This window comes from Calidris pugnax, unplaced genomic scaffold (assembly GCF_001431845.1).
Source record: "Calidris pugnax isolate Ruff unplaced genomic scaffold, ASM143184v1 scaffold24, whole genome shotgun sequence".
NCBI lineage: Eukaryota > Metazoa > Chordata > Aves > Charadriiformes > Scolopacidae > Calidris > Calidris pugnax.
The window spans coordinates 7,277,450-7,299,727 of NW_015090922.1; the positions used below are offsets into that span (position 1 = coordinate 7,277,450).

Consider the following 22,278-nt stretch of genomic DNA (forward strand, 5'->3'; position numbering starts at 1 on the left):
AGATACTATATCTATTCAGATAATAACTTTTTAAAAATCCTTTTTTTTTTTTCACACAAGAACTGCAAAAAACTGCCTGAAGCACTACATTACCCTTTCCCACTTTCCTAATTGCATCTCCTCAAAGCCCATGGGATGGTGGCCTGTAATTCAGTAAACAGAAGAAAGTTGTTCTGGCCCCTACATGTAACTAGGTGCTCCTGCAAAAAAAGATGCAACTTGATGACTACTTTTCTTTTTCTAAAAAAGCACACTGCACATTTACTTTTGCTTTGTAGCTGTAAAATACCTTTCACGAAAGCCATTTTCTCTTGAGTCATTTATTTCCTTGCAAAATACAATCTACGACGTAAAATACAAACCAGCATGTTTTCCTCTAATCCCTTTCAGCTATCATACTATTTAATGCTACTGTAAAGTAAGTGTGAAAATTTCAGATGGAAAACATAAATTAGTTCAAATAACCTCAATTCTTTTGCAGTAGAAAAAGGTAATAGGAATTCAGAGGTTTGGTTTGGTGTGTTTTAGGGTTTTTTTTAAAGTTCATAGGAACTATAATACCAGAAGACAGAGTAAACGCTCCAACCTAAGATAAGGATCTTCTACTAGCTCCCCCTGGGGAAACCATGACTGAGGACGTAGTATCATTTGCCAGCAGGACAGTGATCTCATTTCAGTGACCTTGATCTATCAGCATCAGTGGCGACTTACAATGGCAAAGCATTTAATATAGAATATGTAAACTCTGTCAAGTGCTTTTAAAAATGTCAAGTGCCCCTCTGTCAATTTACAAGCCAAAATTTTATAGATACTGTATTATGAAAGTGTTAAGAAGTTATGTTATAAGCAGTTAATAATGCCTTTGCTACAGGCTGAATCTGTAAGAGGTGACCGAGCAACAGACTGTTACAGGATGCCTATTTGGGGTAGATCAAACTCATTTTTCTAATGCACCTGGCCAGTATTTTATTTCAGAGAAGTGAGAAGCTGTTGGCCTCAACAGCTGTAGTGTTGATGGTTCAAGAGCCAGCTAAATGCCTAAATTTTGAGACTGGGAGAAGAAAGGAGATGGCAAGAGGAATACAGACATTACGTACTTGATTATACTTTGTCTCCTCTTAAGACTATAATCACCATGGGATGGAGAGAGCGTGTCTAGAAGTCTTTTCTATTTACTTGACACATTCATAACTTCCCTTCTGGAAGTGAGTAGTCGTTGTGGTACTAGAGGAATAGCTGTAGAAATGCCACTCAGCATAAAGGGGCTCAGATCTACCTCCAAGAAGTTTGTCTACACACATTCCAACACTTGCTCTACAGGAGGGTGTGATGATTTACACATTATTCTTAAGTGGAGGAAGTTTCAATGGCAGATTAGTAACATAAACTGACAAGCTATATGTGCCTGTCAACAATGCACAGCGGAGCTGTTGCTGTCTTTGGACTATAACAGTTGCCATGTAAAAAACACTCCATTTTTCTTTATAAAAAAAGCCAAAACATCATCTGAAGTCAGGAAGAGACCATGAGTAGGTATTGTGTAGATTTTCCACACTCAGCTGACTTCAACTGTTAACAGCTTTAAAAACACAAGAATAAAACCCCCAAGTTTGTGAATGTCTGACAACAAACTGCGTAATCCCGGCGCATTGTTGTCGGTGTTGCTAAATCTGGTCTTGATACCACAGTGTCAACATCCATCAGGTGCGACCGCTGCCTGCCGCTTCAGTCATTCTGTGGCTTTCTGTGGAAGTATGTGCAGATCTTCCTCATGGAAACCGAAGTGGTTGCAGCCTAGGAAGATAAAAAGCCCCAAACCAACAAGAAACGTTTCCAGGTTAACAGTTCATACGCTGCAGGAATCTTAAAGTCTCCCCTCCGTCATTGCTCCAGCTTGTTTATCTCCCCAAGTAAGATAGTAAATGAAAGGTTCTTTAATCTGTTTGTCTCGCAGATAAGAGGCTTACTACCTACAGGAAACACTGCGTAAAACCTAGGGTCGTCTTACTGCCTAAGACAAGTGCTCTGGCTGCAGTTTCAGCTTCCCTACAGCAGATAAAAGAGCCGCAAATTTCCAAGATGTAACAGATCAACGAATGCTGATGGTACTCCATGCACCTCCTCAGGTTTTCAGTACAAGATAGAACCATCCCGAAACCTGAACTAGAACGTACTGGGCAGGAAAGGTAATTGTTCTATAGTAATCTCTCTCCAGGGCAAACCTTTCTGTCTTCTGTTTAAACATGTACAGCATGAAGCACAAGGTTTCCTATAATCAAGATTTCTTGGTGCAACCACAATATGAAGAGATCAGCTGCTATACATAACTTAAGGGCTGGCGGCTCGCCCGTTTCATATCTGATAGCAGTGCTGGGAGAGGTGAAATCGGGTAAGAAGTGAGATACCAGAATAAACCTTAATGATGGCAACAACTTCTAGCATCGGATATTCAAGTGAGAGTACCACTAAAATTTGATGATTGAAAAGTTACCTAACATTTACTGAACTAAGATTCAGTCAAAGACACTCTATGACTTGGAGTCCAGTTTCACAGACAAGTCAAGTTTGGTTTGTTTTAAAAAATGTAATTATCATTTCTCAGTTTGCATGTTAAAAACCCATGCCCTCATGCCAACATTTTTAGCTGCTTTATAAGCTTAACTTTCAGATCTCAGGATGAGCTCTGTGCCAGGCTTCTTGTACATCAAAAGTAGGATTATGTAGGTCAGATCCTGCCCTCTGACTCTTTTACAATTCCTTTGTTTTCTGCTATTTTTCAGTTGAAGGAACTGGAGGCATTATGGTTTTAACATGGGTAACAAATCCTTTTGCTGCCTGGACTAGAATAGAATTTAGCTCTTTCTTCCAATGTTAAAGTGGCTTTCCAGTAACATAAACAGGCAGATGTGACGGTGAACACATAAACAGTAAATCTGCCAGGAAAGGTGCTGTCATTATTGTGCTTCTCAGAGCGGAGCTGGATTTCAGATGACAGCTACATCCTTTGAACACCCGGCTGAGGACTGCGAGGACCTCTGAGCTCCTGTGTGCTTTAAGTCCCTTTAAAATGAGGGACACCACCACCCTAAAAATTCTGTTCCTGCAGGAGGGGATTAGTAGACAACAGCAGTAATGTACCTGGCTTATTAGGCCAGAAATCATCCCTTTTGTCCATAATCAAAGGGATCAGATAATTCTTTGAATGCCTGAGCAGGAGAGAACAAACAAGGAGAGCAGGGATAACTGTCAGCTAGGGGTAACTTCTTTCCTGACCACCTGCATTGACTGTCCCACCTACCGTTTTTGGTGAAGTGGCTGCTGCCACAGCCTCTCGTCGTTTGCCACCAGGACTGCAAGATGATGGGGGGCTGCTTGATGCGCTCTGGCTGCCAGCTCTGCCAGTCCGTAGCTTCTCTCCCAGAGCGGACAACCAATTTTTTCTTTCAGGTGAACTATTCTCTTTATCTACTACTTCAGTGTCTTTCCCACATGGAGACCTAAAAAGATGGGGGGGTGTTTGAACACCTGATGGAGTAACATGGTTTCCAGGAAAGGAAGCCTCTTTTGGGCTGCGGCTGGAGCCTTCACAGTCGTTATCCAAGCCAGCCAGGCTGAGAGAGCCTTCATCACAAGCTTTTTGGTCTGCAGCCAAGTGACATAAATTCAGCTTGGATTTCTTAGCCGTATGGTCCAGTTCAGTCACACAGCTACAGGCCTGCAGACACTTCTGCCCCGCATCGTCCTCCTTGCTGCAGTCAAGCCTTCTCTTGGCACGCTTTTCAAACTGTGAGTGTGGGGCTTTAGGAGGGCAAGGGGCTTCCAGGAGACCTTGTGTGACTTCTGCCAGGGCTTTTCTAGGAGAAGGAGCCTTTTTCCCCACTTCTGGAGGAGAAGAGCATGGAGTCCTTGTAACCCAATGTTTAATGGACATTTTGGAGGAAGGGACTGGTTTGGGAGAAGCGCATGGGCTGGCTGCACTCCGCTTGGCTGGGGTGCAGACTGCGGCAGTCTGGGTTTTGAGAGTGCCCGTGGGAGTGTTGGTAGGCAGGGGAAGGTCTCCAGAATAAATGGGAGCACAGGCAGCCAGCCGTGGCGAGGAAATGCACGGGCTGCCCACTGTGAGGGCCTTGGCAGGAGTACTCTGTGGGCTGGCTGGTGGTCCTGACAGGGGAAAAATAAGTAGGCTGATCAGGAACAAGGAACAGCTGATTAAAGACAACCCTTTTAGAAACACCCCTTCCAACTAGGAGACACATTTCAGACAAAACCAGACAAGTCTGTTTCTCAGACATACCCTTTTCAATTAAGAGGTTGCATAAATCCCTCTAATTTTGGTTAACTGATATAAGTCCTACATAAAGTCCTATATCATATTGATGACTATAATGCAGTAGGTTTGTGTAATGCCTGACGTCTATCCCTTCTGTAATGAGCACTCTTATGTGAGCTACAGCCAAGGGTCTGACGGACAGACAAAACAGATCTTGAATTGTCCAAGTTTATCTGCCCCTGCTGGAAGCCTTGCAGTGGCTTGGTCCAAACAGCTCTGGATGGAGATGCTGCCTGAGAGCAAGGCTCTGCACTCTCATCTTTAACAGCTGCATAACTGAGTTGAGAAACAAAGGTACTTTAAGCAGGTCCCACAGTTAATTACAATACCAAGGAAGCCGTACTCTGTAATGCCCTACCATATGAATAATGTACCTAGTCAGGTGTTAATAGTTGCATATTTTAAAGATAAAAAAAAAAGGTGAGAACAGGAAAGAACACTTTCATTCTCTTGTCTTTTAGATGGAGGATTTTCTGCAATGCAGTACTAGTATGAAGACAGTAGTTATTTACCACACCCAGAGAAATGTGAGAAATTCTTCACATCCTGAATAAGGACTTAAACTCCAAACAGAAAATCTGTCACTGTATTAAGTTATTTCTTTAAAACAAATGATTCCCAAACAGATATTTCACAGTGGCTTTTGAGCTCAGTAGATGTAAACCCCCCTGCTTTTAAAAAAGAGGTTCTGAATACCCAGCTTCTTTAACCAGTAGTCACACAGAGGTGCATAAGGACCTCACTAGTAACAGTAGGAATGATATACAGCAAAGATCTTGCAGCAATATTAGAGAGGGATGTTTAATTATTCTTTAATTATTTTTTTATTTCTGGCACGCTCCAACAGTGGGTTTGTTAGATGTCTACTTTCTCATTCATCTAACTTGGGGTGATGCAATTAACTAGGATAGCACCTTAGTTACTCTATGCACAAGAGCTCTAAACATTTTCTGTACACCAGGGGTTTAATCTGAACTCCTAATTCTCACCATTAGCACTGTACTACAAAGCACTTCATTAGAACAATGAGAAGTCTAGTGTGAATAACCTGCCATTTTCTTGAGGACGCTGGGCTGTCTCACAAATAACATGTCGAGTTTGCACCTACATGACTCTTTGATTATATACCATACTAAGCCTCTTTCAATCCTTCCTTTTACTGTATTATCTAGTGTCCAAAACACAAGTGTTGGTGAATCAGAGCAAAATTAAATAGGATCCCATATTAATGGGCCCCACTACAAATCACTCTAACACACAAAACAGAGTTAAAGACTCCCTTCCTGATAAAATATGCTACTTCATAACAACTTGCTTCAATCCAGATGACGAAAAAGTAACTGCCAACATTGGTTCTCCTAATCTTTACTTTAATGAGCACTTACAAGACAATAATATCTCATCTGGGGAATTAGTTGCACTTAAAAGCTAAGCTCCTAGAGGTAGAGGAGAAGTAGCAAGCTCAGCCATTCTTGATCCCTAATGACCATCTACAAATTCATACAGTAGACATAATGCATGACTAGCTGGGTACGAGCACTCTCCATCCCAATCCAATCTGAAAGTTATACTGTGGAGACACTGGGTACGGGAAGAAAAGCTATCCTGAGAGTCGGATGGGTGTCACGGCAAAAAGCAAACTCAAACTTGGGAAACATCCCCAAACTTAAGATAAAGAATATGAGGCTTTTTTGCATTATTTGCATTATTCAGTCTTCTACTAAGCCAGTTCCAAGCTGTTTCCATTTATGCCGCCATTGCATGCAGTACAATACTGTAAATACCCGCAGTCAACCTGCATAACACCAAAGCAAGTTATTTCAGAAGTCTCCTACCTGCTCTGCTACAAATCTTCTAGAGTGATATCATCAATCTCCAGATTTAAGAGTCACAAACTGCCCATGCACAGGCCTGCTCCAGAAATTTGGTTACACAAAAACATAGAGAAAGTAGTACAACTAAGGGAAACCATGAAAATAATTTCCAAAGAAAAGGAAACTGTGCTTGCTACACTTGATGATATAGGTCAACAGTCAATACACAATCTCAGTCTCACAATTTGTTCCACATAAATGGGTGGGGAACTACCTAGATCTCATCCCAGCAGGTCTGAAATAGTACTTAGCTTGCCAGCTCTCAATCAGTCTCTACAGATAACTCCTGTATTCTAACAGCACGTGCTTTGTGTTCAAGAGCCAAGGTCAGCAGGAAGCCTGCTGTTGTGTTTGCAGTGTCTGTGTACTTCCTCTTCCCTCCCGTGTTACTTTAATGCAGCAAAAGCAAGTAGCAATAAGTTATTTTTCTGGTATAATTGCCAAAGCTGACTTGTAAAGTTTTAGTGTACAAGCTACTTTAGGTTTCAGGCTTCTGGACTAGATCTATGCTTACTTCTCTTTTGCTGAATGTAATACACAAAGTGAATTTTGAGTCCTCTCTGAAGCCCGAGTGTGTGCACACACAAACCATTTACCAGCTACGGAGCAGACCTGGCACTCTCCCTGCTATTGTTCTGGAAACTTCCTGGAAGACTGTTACTCACTGGCAAAAGGTTAGAGGTAATGTTATCCCATTAGTGGGATTTGGAGACCTTCAGCCTTTATTTATGTTAGCCAAGGTGAAATTCGTTTAGAGGGTGGCTAGAAAAGCTAGGTGGAACACAGGAAGTCACACCAGCAGCTGCTGGGAAGCTATTGTACTCTTAGTTTCAGAGCTACTCTACGTTGAAGCTCCTCTCATTTCACTTGGGGAGGGGGGTTATTCTCCTTTCACCTACTCTACTGTAACAAAATACAAGTGTCAGACATGTCAAAGTAGTGCTACGATCCAGGGCTTCTTTCTTCTGGTCTAGGGCACTGTCCAGTGAGTAGCTTCTCTACAGAGCCTGGATCTGCTTGCTGGCTGAGGGAGTGTGCTCCACAGCTTGTCTGATCTCCTAGGCTTTGTAGGAAGCTATTACCTTTGTTATTAGCCTTAACAGGTAAACAGATGAACGCTACCGATTAATTCTGTAACATGACGATCACATAATGACTGTCTACATTCACTTTTGAAGTACTTTCACTATGTGGCATTTGTGTGTATAGGCAGTCAGTACTGCTACATGAGGCTGGAGAAAGAGAAGTAATATTAACAGTGCAGCAAAGAAATCTGTGCAGAATTCAACTGCTGGGCAGGAGGAAACATTTCAGAGTTCCAAGGCTGTCTATGTGCCATCAGCCCTTTACTGGGTAAACTAGAAAACTGGAAAAAGCATATGATCTTACTGTTCTCACTTATTATTTCATATAGGAAAAAAAAGTGTAACTTGTTGCTACAGTGCACGCACACGTGACATCTCCTTTGGCTTTTCAGTTACTGAACCCTGCTGATATCCACTGAAGATCTGGCTGCCCAACAAGCTGTATTAATGAATATTTGCTCTGCAGTCTGGTCATATAGACTTTCACAAACTTGTAAGGTATTTCAGCCAGCTTGTCTTGTTGGTGCCAGAAATATTTACAAGTAGAAGTGTTTGTCTGGCTATGTGAATAATGGCCTAATATGAAAAAAACAGACTAACAAGACAAGCCAAAGGCTTTTGTTGGTACAAAGAACAGCCAAAATCCAGAAGCAGTGCAAGGTATCTCAGCTCAGGGGCCTTACCTGCTGCGCGTTGCTCTTCTGGTTTCTTCTGAGTGACCCAGCCCACCAAATTGATTTTGCTGAATGCTGATTTCTCCTCCTCGGGACGACGTTGTAAGCGCCAAATCCTCACAGTGTTGTCATCAGAGCACGTGGCAATCTACAATACAAATTCGTTTCTTGGAGTAATCAGGGCTTATCACCTGGCCAACGGAACTAGAACAGCCACACCCAACATACCACACCAATATGAATGAGGGTGACACCTGGATGAGAGGGTAAAAGATTTGCCCATAAAACAAACAAACCAACTCTGTTTCACTACTGTAGCAGGCAGCAGTATTTGCTTTAAAGCTGGCAAGGCTGCCACCTTCATGCCTTTCTGCTGGAGAAACCTCAGTCACCAGTAACCCTTTGCCTGGCATAGCTCTGTAGCAGGTGGCACTCTGCTCAGGGAGGGCCAGGGCGTATTTTGAGATTTCAATCACTCGGTAGACAAAAGTGGCCGTGCTGCTTTTTGCACCCACATCTAGGTCTGTCTCTCTTATTTGGGACTTTTCGTGCTTGGGGACAAACGTTTGCAACACACTGAGAAGGTGACATTGGCAGGCTGTTGCACTAGCCTTAAGCGCTATCGCTTCAGAGTCAGATGTCAGCAGTATCTGGCAGAGAAACCAACTCTGCGAGGAGCATTGGAATAGATTGCCCCCGCCACATCACGCACTCCAGAAGGGTCTGTGGAATCTCGTCTGAAGAAGCAGCAGAACCCACCTAGCCCACATTTCATGGCTCTCTTCGGGCAGATTAGGTGATGACTCAGATGGGAATGGGCAGCAAAAAGAAATGCTATGGCCAAAGCTCATGGTAATCTGGATGGGAAAGTGTCTCTGCTCTGACCTCTGTGACACAAATATGCTCCCTACAGAAAGCAGCTTTGCCTCTCAATCACTCTAAGCAGCTTCCTGACCTGTCTTAGCACCACATTTTCTAGTTTTCTTCAGGCTTCAGCATCTGTACGATGACTTAGTATTTCTTACCTGTGTCAGTAATGATTTTAAAGGCTGTATTATGTATTATGCATTTCCAACACAGCATGATCAGGATGCTGGGCTGCCTCTAGATCATAGATTTTATCTAAAATGCTAATTCTCATATTTTTGTGCATCTTACACGACTAAAGCAATTCCTCCTGTTTGCCTGCAAGACTCCTACCCTCCTACACCGCAAAGCTTTACTGAAGAGCCTGTGCTATAGCGCTAGGGAAAGCAGCTGACTTTCTTAATACTGTGAGGTGAAAGAAACTGACTATTATTAGGACACTGCCTAGAATTTTTCAGGGTTTTCTCATTTTAGGCTAGGCCAATCACTTGAACCAACCTCCTACTGTAGTTCTCTTCCTTTTATTGATACCTAGCCCATAATTACTGACCCAATTTCACTGTAGGTTTTTGGGTGTACACACAAGTATGTCAGAAAACCAGCTTAGATTTTGAAAAAAAGTCACAATTAAAAGAGTCCACGTGTTTTTTAAAGGGCACTCAAAACTTCTTGCTGCTCTGTACAAGACTAGCAGATGTATCAATGGTCAGACAGGTAGGGAAGCTCTAGGTACAGAACCACAAAACCTTAGGAAAGGTTAATTTGCAGTTTCCTAGTCTTATCAGAAAGCCTAAATTATTTCAAAATAATGAAAAAGTTCTGATACATCATACTCATGCAACTAGATTTGGTTTACTCCCCTCCCAAATAAACATTTTTAGAAATGATTGACTTAAAATTACCACCCAAATAAACAAATACTGATGCAATTTTGAAAAGCAGACGTTGCCACATCATATCTATTGTGTCACAGGAAAGACAATTTTCCAAAAAACAAACCTTAGTGAAGTCTGAGGGACACCAAGCAATGGAGGTAACTTCTTGAGAGTGACCAATGAGTATCCGTGGAGGAAGGCTGGGCTCAGAGACCTTAAAAATTCAATAAAAAAACAAGTATACAATCAGAAGCCCTGCAACCTAATATACATCACTAAGAAAAGACCCCATAGCCCACTTGTGAAGCATGTGAATACTTTCCATCTTTCCTATATGAGATGGATAAATCAAATGCTCTTAGCCTGTTGTTATGAGGCAACAACTGACGGAGCCCTAAGAAGCAGCTGGTCAGCACTGAGATGTGCTGACTTGCCTGGAAACACGTGTTCAGTTCCTGCTACACACAGGATTTCTGCTTTCAGAGTTGTCACCCCAAAACATGACACAAGCATTTTGCTATATTAAGTACCTTGACCTGTTCTAGGTAAGATGCTTAAAGGTTTGTGAAGATCATACTTTGAATCAGGATAGACAAATGTATTCTGCTGCCATTTTACAAATGTCCCAATCACAGGTTAATAGTTTATTAAAAAAATGAAACCTCCACAAACAAAATCCTATAGATGAACCCCTTCACTGGCTTTAGAACTGGCATTTGTGTGCCTGTACCTCCTCCAACCAACCAGCTGGACCCAAAGACCCTCTTAAGAGTTCATAAAAAAGCTCCCTTGATCAGTCATGCTCATTAAACTGTTCTCCATTTCTCTTACAACCTTCATAAAAATCTTTCTCCTTTTCTACAGTGTTACTACTAATCTTCAGTTGCAGCTGATCTAAGTGGCAGATAAAGCTGAAGCTAGAATTAAGTGGCCCATGGAAGAAAACACACATGCATACATACACACAGATGTTATATGCAAGTTTTGCATGCTTTCAGCAGGCAATCCTTTCTGGAACTATGAGTCACCATTATTGATGTGACATTATAAGGGGGATTTATCACGGGGATTTGCATAAATGACTAAGTGAATGAACAGATCCTTTACTGTGTGGGAAAAGGAGCAGACATTACATATAGATTTAAGGAAGATGCAAGACTCAGGGAAGGCTTCTGATTTACACACAAATTTTTCTCATGTGGATCACCTCCTACAACAGCCTGCAAAACTGCAATTGAATATCCAGCTTCAGATCTTAAAGTTGTTCTGATACAAACAGGTTCTTCTTAACAGGCCACTTTTTTTTTTCCTGGCATAGCAGAGGCAATCACTTGACCAAATATCCACTAAATGTCTTGGTCAGAGTGTTCCCTTCTCTGCCAAAACATGCGATACTATGGAAACTAAATCCCTATTTAGGGAATAAACAACAGGCGATCTTGGTGCAGAGAACACCTTTGCTTACATTTAATAACAGCCTTGCTAAACACACATAACAGACACAACAGCAGTTCAGTAGGCACTGACTGCTGAAAGGAAAGCAGAGGAAGAGAATTATTCTTGCTAGGACACAATGTTTTTATACTATACTAGTGTAAATTAAACCAACTACACCCAACTTACATTGCTGTGAACTAAAGGAGGATGCATAGTTATAGCCGTGTCTGTCCACTGTGTTTGGCAGAAGACAGCTGGCCAGTTGCGCATGTTAAGTCAGGATTAGCCACAGCACATGCTGCTTTTCGCCTGATTTGACAGGATATTGGTGGGGAAGTTACAGCTATTGTGGAAAGGTTAAAAAGAGAAACCTAGGAAATGAGACTTTATTACTTACTCTGCTCACTGAAACAGCTGTTTTATCCATCTTCAAGAATCAGCATAAAATGGTGTATATAGTTTTGCGCACCTTACGACACAGAAGCACTTATATTCTAATGTTGGGACAGACCAAAGGGTAACTTAATATGGTCACCTTGGAGTGATCCATACCAAAGGACAATAGAAGTGTATGCCTATAAAGGATATTTTTTTTATTACCAGGAAGTTATCTCAGCTAAGTACCATCTTTGTTGAGAGAAACCTTTCTGCTTTCTGTCTTATATAATCTTAGAGTTGTTCAATAGTCAGTTCATTAATCAATGGATTAGTAATTAAAAAAAAACCAAACCCAACACAATAAAGCAAGCATTCATTACCTGGAAGTGACTTATATAAGGAAACAAGACTGAAACAGCATCCTCATCAGCAATATCTTCTAGCCACAGTGTCCCTTGGGAACTGCTGACCCAAACACAATTTAGCACTGCTGCGAAAGTTTCTCAAAGAAACAATCTGTGTGGAGAAGGTCTTGCTCTGCCTTTCATTCCTCTCTAGATATGGAAAGCTAGTGCTCTTCATTAAGTTCTGTACATTACCTGTTAATTGCTCATGCAATATCTAACCATGTTTTTTTCACAGCATAGTAAATCCTCATCTCAGGAAAGATACATATGGTTCAGAATCAGTAAAATCTGACAACATTTAAAACAAGATAAGAAGCCTCTGGATATATCAGATCTTGAAAGAGAGTTTTGCTGGAATTCATACTGTCTAATGTGACTATGGAATTAAAAAAAAAAGTAATTATCTGATGGTTTATTTAAGAAATATCCAATATGATCTCAGATCTATGATCTGAGATCTCAGTCACTCATATATGATGACAGAAGCCTTCTGTACACAAATGCATTTTAAATGTGCTTAAATCCTTAAACTTTGAGATGTAATGAAATCCTTGAATGCTCTCAACTCAGTCTCAGCCTGTGTTCCAAGAAAGTATCAAAACACACGAATGCAGGATGCACAACTCAAGTTTGCACAGGTGTTTTTGCTGAACTCATACAGAACATACAGAAGCTTAAAATTATACCACTTGGCATGGGAGCAGCCATGCCTCTGCACTCCTGCTACTACTGAGTAAGCAACCTAGGTGCTTACAAGCGTTCTCAAATCAAAGAGACTGCATGCTCAAACCACAACCTCAGCAGGCTAACCCTCTGTTCTGAAAGGTTTGTGTTTTACATCTAAACTCATCATGAAAGGGGTAAACAATTCAGCATTCTCTAAAAATTACCCCAAACCTGAAATAGGCAGACACCTGTGGTTTCTGTCTGTTCTACTTCAATAAGAGGTCCACTCTGTTCCCATATGGCTGTCAAGTATGGAGAAGAGAACTTGAAGCATGCCTTATTCTGAGGTCCCTGCTATTAACTTGGTAACATTTGCATTTCCTACACGTCAGTGCAAGATGTCAAGTGACGAAGCCTCTCGGCTGTCAGACAGTGCTTTGGAATTTTGCTGAAGGCTCTGGCTGAGCCCTTGCTGTAATACAAAGGCTTTAACTACTGTAAATTAAGCATGAGAAAAAGCTATGTCTGAAGCAAGAGCTGGAAAAGGGGAAGGTGGGGGGAAAGAGTGCCCTTTAGAACAAATTGTTAGGTTTCTGCTAATGTGCTCCATTGCTAAATATGAACCGAGAACTGTCTGTCTACTTGTCATAGCTGGCTGAATCAACAGGATTGAGAGAGGATTTTAATGCCCATTAAAACCAGATTAAGATCAGCGACTTGCAATAAGCAGCAGTGAGGAGAGACATATTGATGGCAGGAGGTTAGCTCTGTTTTACATTAAACAGTTACATCTAGCTTTGACAGCAACAAACACGCTCTGGGCACAACACGCCAGGAGCTAACCCCACGCTGCTCTGAGGGGGAGTGGGAGGCAGGGAGTGTCCTACGTGAGCAGGAAAAGCAAATGAAACGAAAAGCAGCGGAGCAGCTCCGGGGCTGCACGCCTGGATCTCTCCCAGACGCCTCACCTTCCAGATGTAGGCATTGCAGTCACTTGAGCCACTGACCAGGAACTGGTCGTCGGGGCTGGTGCTGGATTTGACGTAAAAGGTTGAATTCTGGTGCCCGTTGAAAACGGCCACTGTGAAAAGAAAAAGAAGAAAATAAGAGCCCCGCTCAACACACAGTCCAGTTGCGCAAGGAGGGCTGATCCTACAGGCTTTTCCTGCCCTGCCACATCTCCTCTGGAGAAAGTGGTTGCACTGCTCCCTCGCTCTGGGGCTCCCGCTCGGAAGCTTTTATTATTCAACTGAAGACCTTCAGGCTTCCCAAACGAAGCAACAGCTCTCTCCACAGCATTAGAAAGCGGAGGCAGCTTCATGAAAGCTTTAGCTTGACCCGTATCACCTGAGCTGCCCCTAGTCTGGGTTGAGGATCCTTGTCTCTTCCTCCCTCAGCCGCCATCACCAGACCCGCTATGTGAGCAAGGGTGGTCAAGCAGAAAACATAATGAGGACCTTCTTCCACCCAGGAGGCAACAAAGGTGCTTGCTGCTCCTTCCTCCTCCTGCCAGCATCTGTATTTCACCAACAAAACTTGCATCCTGTCAGCCACACTTGCCAGCTGCCTGTATTTAAAGCCTCAGCAGTGTTTGCCGAAGCCTTGAAACCATGGCCCCAAATGGCTGCCGTCCCCCCTATAGCGAGGGCCTGAAGAGCTGGCGGCTGGCACAAGAGCTGAGTGTGGATCTAGAGTGCTTGGCCACACCACGTCCTGCCCTCTCACCGGGGCAGACAGGGCCCGTTTCCCCATGTAGAGGGAAACCCCCTCTACCAGCCCTGTTTTAATAGTGGTTTTGGTGAAGGAGGCGACCCACGGACACATGGCTGCCTGTGGTGGTCTTTGAAAAATTGCAAGACCCCAAAATAATCCCTTAATTTTGACCCCCAGCGCAGCATTTACCAGACAGCAAGTCCCTTCCTAAGCCAGCCCTGCCAGCAAGTCCTGTCACGGTGAGGATTTCCTCGCCTCCCCCCGCAAAGCAAACTACGGCTGCCTCCATACCGGATAGGAGCGGCGGCAACCGGGATGGAAGCCGGCCAGCGAGGGAGGAGAGGAGCACGGACGGCGGGCAGGCGCTGCCCTCTGCGGGAGCAGCCGCACAGCGAGAGGCCACACGTGTTCCATCCCGCCAGAGGAAGAAGGGAGATGGCTCGCCGGGCTTCATCCATCCATCGGCTGCTCCCCGAGGAGGCCGAGGGTGGGATGCCCTCTGCTTCAGAGAGAGCCCACTCCTGCCAGGGGACAGGCCGCTGAGAGCATTTCCACAGCTCAGCGGTGGCACCAGGGGTCAACCTCCACAACTGACCTATTAATATTTACTACTTGCACCGCTTCTCGGCCCTGGAAGCGTTCCCACCCACCAGACTGCCTTCCTGAAGAGCAGACAGAAGGACACATTGTGCATTTAATTTCAATTAACTGAGAGACTGAGAAAAGGCAATGGAAACTAAATCATGTGTCTGGCTGGATCCCATCTAACAAGTTTTTGCCGCTTCCTGAGAAGCGGCCTCTGGCCTGCGACAAAGCAACTTAGTGCACCAAAGGCCCTGGGCCATCTTGTCAATCTAAAGGTCACAGACGCAGAGCTGAAGGGATCTAAAAAGCTGAAGCACCTCCCCGATATGCTGGGGATGCCTTCTCCCAGAAGCCGTGGTAGAAGCTAAGTTTAAAAGACACTTTAAAATATCTGAATACAACGTATCAGGTGATTGCTTTACATGCATTCATAGCTAAGAGTTTGAAAAATCACTGACTGCCCAGTAAGCAGAAGATCCAAACTTGCTTCAGGTGGGTAGCAGCTGGACACTAGCCATTCCTCACCAGATAACTAGAGTCAACATGCAAACTCCCATTTTTTAGTGCAAATTTTCTGTCTGGATGAACCAGTATCTGCAATTATGTAAGTTTTTGTGCGATTATGTGAATGGCTTAACACAAAATTTGAACAGCCCTTGTAACAGGTGCCTTCTTTTCCAGGTAGCTTGAGACATAAGAGCATGGAATTTCCTAAGCATTCAAGCTGGTCTCTGTCTCTCTAAGTCATAGGCAAAAACTTGCCTTTCTACGCCCTAAATTTTCTTCAGCTGTTTCCACAGATATGCTTACCTGGAGTGGTCCTTGAACTTGTCATATTGAACATGTAGATACTGTCATCAGTGCAATTAGCAAACAGATTAGCACCAGTGGAATCCAAAACCAGGCTAGAATATCCTATAGACAAAAAGAAAAGTTCTTCATAAGAAATAACTCCACCAAAAAAAACACCACAGCAAACCATTTTGGAAAACAGGCAAAGACATGCCTAAAGAGGGAAATGTGGAAAGGGTCTCTGTCACATATGAGATTGTCATTGGAAAGTTTATTTGTTTGACGGAGCACTTGCTGGCAGAGGAATCTTTCTAGAATAACATCTCCATTTTCTCAGAATTCAGGGTGATATTTAGTGAGGAATCTCTCCTTCACAGCAGGTGCGTGATTTATTTTATAGTTTCAAATGGGTAACAGAAACAACCAATTGTAAAAGCAGAGATTAAAAATAAATAAAGCCCTTATGCTTTGGTAGAATAAGCCATCCGCTGATTTGCTAGTAGTTGAGATTTAAGGAAAATATTTCCCTGCAAGCGAATTATTTCACAACCAGCTCCTCAAGGATTTCCCTCATGTTCTTGGGAATGACACTGACCATTACCACGTCAAGACAGTTGATTAGAGGAGTCACCAGGAATTACTGTGTTGCATCAGAGCATTGTAAGGCATTAAGATACAAAGAAGCACAGAGCAATACGAACAAGAGCGCTATTGTTTTTGATAACAAACAGCCTTAAGTGTTGCTTGACTCTGGAAGGTTATAATGTAAAAAAACCAGTCCAGTTTGTTGTCTTTGCAAGAAAAAATGCAAAGAAAGAGTTCAATCTGATTTCTACTTACACATCAAAACAACTAGCTAAGTTCTACCTCAAGAGTTCTAGTATTTCTGCACCTCCATTTCTGAAAATGCCTTACTGAAGTTTATGCAAGTTTTTATCATTTATGCAGTGATACAAATGTGGGGCACTTCAACTTGAAAATTTGCTATTGGCAATCAAAATACCCTGCTGAGCTTGTCAGTCTGATAAATTATTGGTTAAAAAGTTAAGAGATGAGCTGTCAGTACTTCTTAAATTCACTTTGCACTTTAACAAATACATCCTCCAATAACTCACCAAGCTTGCGAGTACTGGTCCCAGGGTAGCAAAAAGACCTGAAAGGCACAGGGTCCTGTCGGTAAGCAGTATAGTTCTTGCGCAAGTCCCATACTTTGATCACACTGAAATAGAAATAGAAAAGTGTCTTCAAAATTTCTTTTGCAATGCTGATAGAGCCTTTTAAGAGCACATGAACACAGGTTGCTATTTTCTGAGGAGTGTCCAGTGCTAAGGAGCAGAAGTAGAGCAGAGATCAGAAACATGCTGAAAGCAAAACAATTGCCCTGCTGAGTGTGGATGAGGAAGCAGCACTGTCTTCTGTAACTAACACATGATACAACAAGAGCCTGGAAGTCAACTTCCTTGAACTAGTAAATGGAAATATGAGGATGCCTTTATACTGAAGTCCTTCAAGATTTTTCTTACTTTCCAGGAGCAAGCCTCCCTCACTCTCATAGGCAGGAGAGTCAATCTAATCTGCCTTAGAAAGGTTCTGACCACATGGAACCTGCTAAAGAATTGAGTCTTGGGAGGGTAATCTGCATACTAATCAATGAGACAGTTTGCTTGAGCTCCAAGATGCTGCAATGGTTCTGGCACCTAGAAGAATGCACCTTTTGTAACTCAAGGCAACATTTTCTCAAGCACGCCTACACATATCCAGGCACCAACCACCCACTTGCATCCCAAAACAGATCACGATCTAACAATAGTCTGTTTATGTGTGGTCCCATAGGTCCATGAGAATAGAGAGAGATGATAAGAACTGCTCTCGTTCTGCCCCATACCCAAGACACTAAAATGAACATTTACCACATATACACAATTTGTCCCAGGGCTGCAGTCTCCAGTAAGGAAGAAAACCCGCATTCAGCTTTGCCAATAGGAACTCTAGCCCTGTGGGCCACCTTAGAAAAAAATCTCCCAATGTTTTTGTGCCAGAAAGAACACACAGAAGAGACAGAAAAGCAGGCATCCTCCCTCCTTACCCATCAACAGCTCCTGCGGAGATAAGAGTGTGTTCATCCTGAAGCAGCACCACAGTTACACTCTGCTGGAAATCCTTAAAAAGAAAAGAAAAAAAAAGAACTTCATTTTCTTCCAAGGTCAGCAAAATCTTGCTGCTTAGTTCAAGGCCAAGTGAATACTGAGAAAACCTCCTCCTACCCAGGCAGGAGAACCTGGAAATACCAGATGCCATTTAGGACACAACAATCCTTTGAACATTCCCACCAGTGAAATTGCCACTGAGCGGTAAGGGTTTGGGAAGCAGTTTGAGATTATACCTTTCAGGTCAGAGATAAGAGAGCTGCTTTCATCACAAGGTTTAATAAATTAAGGAAAACCAGGTTTTACTCCAGTAAAGCAGTAATTTGTGTAGTCAAATTCATGGGGGGAAAAAATAAGAAAAAAAAAATACAATCCTTCCTATCTCTCCCCTCAAAACCAGGAATGCTGGCCTCTCCTTTTCTCTCTGGAAAAAAATAAAAATGTATTTTCACATGGCACTTGCACAAAGATGGCTTTGATAGCATGTGGGTTGTTAGCAACTAAACAATGTCTAAAATTAGCTGTAGCAAGTGACCATGACACAAAAACCTATCTCTGCAAAGATAAATGGAAGTATTTACCACATTCAAGCCAAGTATTTCTCACGATAATTACTTAGAAAGACTTCTATGCACAACATTTTCCTCAGAAGAGAGGCCTGTATTTTATTTGTTGCCCGGATGCCTACCACCAAGGGAGCAAGTCCTCTTAGGTTCTGCCTCTTCTTCTTTGGTTTGGAAGGAGTCTGCTTGTCAACCACATTGTGTGCTCCACTGATTTGATTCACCTGCCTATAAAATCCATCTGAAAGATATCGAAGACATATCAATTAATAATTTCTAGGCAGTTTTGCTGTCACTTCAATAAAACAGGAATCAGCTTAGAATAAGTCCTAAAAAGCGCACAGAGACTAACTTTTAAAATCATGAATGTATTCTGAAAACAAAAATTGCTAGTGACATATGAAACCAATGAGAAGAACACAGTAGAAAACAGGAGCACATATTGCAAAAAATTACACAGGCCAGGAAACTGCTGGGATAGAGCAGGGAACTGGGAAGAGGCATAAGGGAATGACCTGACCGGGGAGGGAAAAGCTCCAGGAAACAGAAAGAGAGGAACAGAATGAGCTCACCCTCCATTGAGTAGGTCTTCCCACAATATATTCAGTTGCTCCCAGCACTCATAAGCTCCTTTGCTCCTGCACTTTCTGCTTTCCTTCCTATTCTGGCTGGAGCCTTCACAGCTTTGCTTCATCCCTCCCTCTGGATGGCTCTGATCTAAGCACTCTCACCCAGCCCATCTATCTCCATGGTGTCCCACACAGGGATGCATTCTGTACCCCCTTATCTCCTCACCAATTTACAGAGTATTATCAGGCCAGCATGTATATCATGCTGCAAACCTGAGACTATTACAAAGTGGAAAAATGTATTATACAGATAAGAGGTACCTATTCCACCCTTTTACTGTACCAAAGCAGTACACTGTTATATGATAATCCTCCTCTTCTTACCAAAGTGTTGCCTATATCATAATTGAAAGCATTAGTCCAACAAGTACATCTGAGTACTATTTTTACACAAGATACTGAGCTTTTTTGATACATATCTGAAAGTTCAGTTACCTTTCTTGTTGCATCTCATATCCCAAACCATGATGTTTCCATCTCTGCCTCCAGTACAGAAGACAGCTGAGGGGGAGAAAAAGAGTGATATTAGTTTCCAAAAGTATTCATTTAAATTATGTAGCTCTAGCTCTTCTGCCTCAAAACATGGAATACCAGTCCTAGAAATACAAAACTCAGGCCGTTGTTCTGCCATGCTTTTTGACCAGTTTCCTTACTCTTCCTAGTCTTCTACTACTCTAGAGAATCCTGCTTATGAAAAGAGTATTTACACACTTATGTATGCGAGTAGGTATCATATCTTAAACTTGCCCAAGATCAGAAATGTGCAGATGTTAGCATCAGGTCACTGTTCAGTTCCAACAAGTTAGTTTTGCTTCACCTGCTGGGTTGCTGCTCAGTCGGCCTCTGCTATTTGTAACCGTTAGTTTCCAAAGCCTTTTTTTAGCCCCCAAAGTACCAATGTGCCAGGGGGAAAGAAGGAGGAAAAACCAGACAACAGGGAATATAAACATTTACCTTTGTCAAATCTTGAAAAAGCAACTGACTTGAGGCTACACTGGTGACCTTTGCATATGCCAAGAAGCTCGCTGGCTCTCACATCCCACACCTTGGCTGTCTGATCTCCTGAAGCAGTGACCTTCAGAGGAAAAAATAAAAAGCTTTAGTCATTTTCTGCACACAGTTGCCAAAGCATTAAAAATAAAGTTAGATGGCAAAAGACTGCTTACAATCCTGTGTTCCCCTGGTACCCAGGCAAGGTCAAATACAGCATTTGAGTGAGCCTGCCATTCTAAAAAGAAAACAAAAGCCAAGATTAGTTCAGTGCACCTCAGCATGATACTTTGCAGAATGCTAAAGAACATCAGACACTGAAATCAGAAAACTTGCCAACAGCTTGCCTTAGGCAACACAGAACAATTCATTTACTACTGCTGTTGTAAGAGCACACTCATGCTGTTGCTTTGTAAAGAAGACTCAGCAAAGTATATGAAAGGATTTAAGTACTGCCCAATGTTTAAATGCCTTGCAAAAAGCTTTCTTTGATTGCAGTAAATCATGTACTTGTCACATCAAACAACACTCTATATAACAGTTTACCCTTAAAGATGAGTTTGCTGGTAGTTTGAGCTTCAGTATCATACAGTCTAACAAATCCTTCCTCATTTGCAACTGCCAGTACATGCTCCAAATTCGGGGCTGAAAAGGAATTGAAACATATTTATGTATTATGTAGCGGATTCATGATCGTGCCCCTGCTCTTTGTGAAGGGCCACAAACACTTTAAATAGGGTACACAGCAAATAGGTAGCTGTGAAATAAACAGTAGTTACATAGCAATTTCAACATTCAAAATGCAGAAATCTTGGCAAGCATTTTTTATAGATGTTCCATTCAGGAACTACTACACATGGGCAATCAAATGGCTCCAGGGGCAACTTCTGAAGTAGCGGCCTCTTTTACCAGCTGTAATAGTTCTCTAGCTAGTTTTCTGTATCTATACTACCTGTTCTCCACAATGTTTTACGTATCAGTTAGAAAAGCAGGAAGCTGCCTTGGAGAAAGGTATAAGCTCACACCAAAACTAGAGTGCTACAAATGAAAGAGCTTTGTCCTAAAGACCCACAAACGTCCATGCTTTCTTCACCCATCACGTGTTTATCATGGGGAAACACCACATGTCTAGTGACATACATCCACCCCTGATTTCTACCTACTCTTCTCCATCCTGTTATATCTTTTATATATTTTGAACAAGGCCCAATTTTTCAACTATGTAGCCTAGCGCTGTCACTGAGAGGAGGTACCTTGAAACAGACAAGCCAAAACAAAGAGACACTAAAATAAATGAATTGCAATTGTTTCCTTCAGGGAATACTTTCCACCACTACATCTGGGAGCACCATGATGCAATTCATATCACATCTGGGTGCAAGTACACTATTACCAGCTCACTCTAAAACAAGAAACTCTGAAACCAAATCAGGAGATGTAATTTTTAAAAAAACCCCACAAAACCAAACAAATGAGAGCATGCCCACACCCTGGCCCCTAAAAGGGCCTTTCAGAAGATGACTTAGACATCAGAAAGAAATTTTGCACTATGAGGGTGGTGAGACACTGGAAAAGGTTGCCTGGATAAGTTGTGGGTGCCCCATGGCAGGGGGGCTGGAACTTTATGATCTTTAAGGTCTCTTCCAACTCTACCCATTATATGATTCTATCCCTAGAGGTGTTCAAGGCCAGGCCGGATGGGGCTTTGAGCACCCTGGTCTAGCGGGAGGTGTCTCTGCCCAGGGCAGGGGGTTGGAACGACAAGATCTTTAAGGTCCCTTCCAACTCGAACCGTTCCATGATTCTATGGCTTTACCTGCAGAAAAGCTGCATCCGAAGGGAGGGACGGGCATTCCCGCTTCCCCGTAAGACAGGTGGTCATCCTCGCGGCTGCACTGGTAGCTCTCCAAGAGGTGCTGCAGGGGAAGCGCCGAGCACCGACCTGCAACGAGACAGACGGATGTCACCGCTCCGGGAGCGGCCTGGAGGAGGCCAGGGGGGCGACAAGCCCACTGCTGGGGCGGTCCCGCCGCCCGGCGGCGGTGAGGTCCGGTGCGACGCGGTGAGGGGAGCGATGAGGCCGCGATACTCACCGGGCGGCGCGGCCGCGGGCGCGGAGGAGCGGCGGAGCAGCGCGCGGCACAGCATGGCCAAAGGACGCCCGGCGCGCGCGGGCCCGGTTCGTGGCGCCAACTCCCGCCACCAACCGACCCGCCAAACCCGTCGCCGGCCGCTCATTGGCCAGCAGAAGGAGGGTTGCGCTTCG

At 43.1% G+C, this 22,278-nt stretch overlaps 1 protein-coding gene across 2 annotated transcripts; it reads right to left on the reverse strand.

Annotated features, from left to right (window-relative positions):
* Positions 1–265: 265 nt before the first annotated feature.
* DTL (denticleless E3 ubiquitin protein ligase homolog (Drosophila)) lies at positions 266–22,220 on the reverse strand. Of its 2 annotated transcripts, XM_014950444.1 has the most exons (15): positions 22,106–22,220; positions 21,829–21,954; positions 20,559–20,657; positions 20,189–20,250; positions 19,977–20,097; positions 19,458–19,523; positions 18,519–18,634; positions 17,770–17,843; positions 16,799–16,902; positions 15,702–15,806; positions 13,562–13,674; positions 9,830–9,919; positions 7,973–8,111; positions 3,299–4,161; positions 266–1,794 (listed from the first exon to the last, which is right to left on the reverse strand). In XM_014950444.1, exons 1-15 carry the CDS (start codon positions 22,158–22,160, stop codon positions 1,726–1,728), a joined length of 2,202 nt encoding a protein of 733 aa, XP_014805930.1. In that variant the 5' UTR covers positions 22,161–22,220; the 3' UTR covers positions 266–1,725. The 2 variants fall into 2 exon arrangements, with proteins under 2 accessions (XP_014805930.1, XP_014805931.1); XM_014950445.1 differs by lacking the exons at positions 21,829–21,954; positions 22,106–22,220 and having other exon boundaries at positions 20,189–20,242; positions 20,559–20,565.
* Positions 22,221–22,278: the final 58 nt, after the last annotated feature.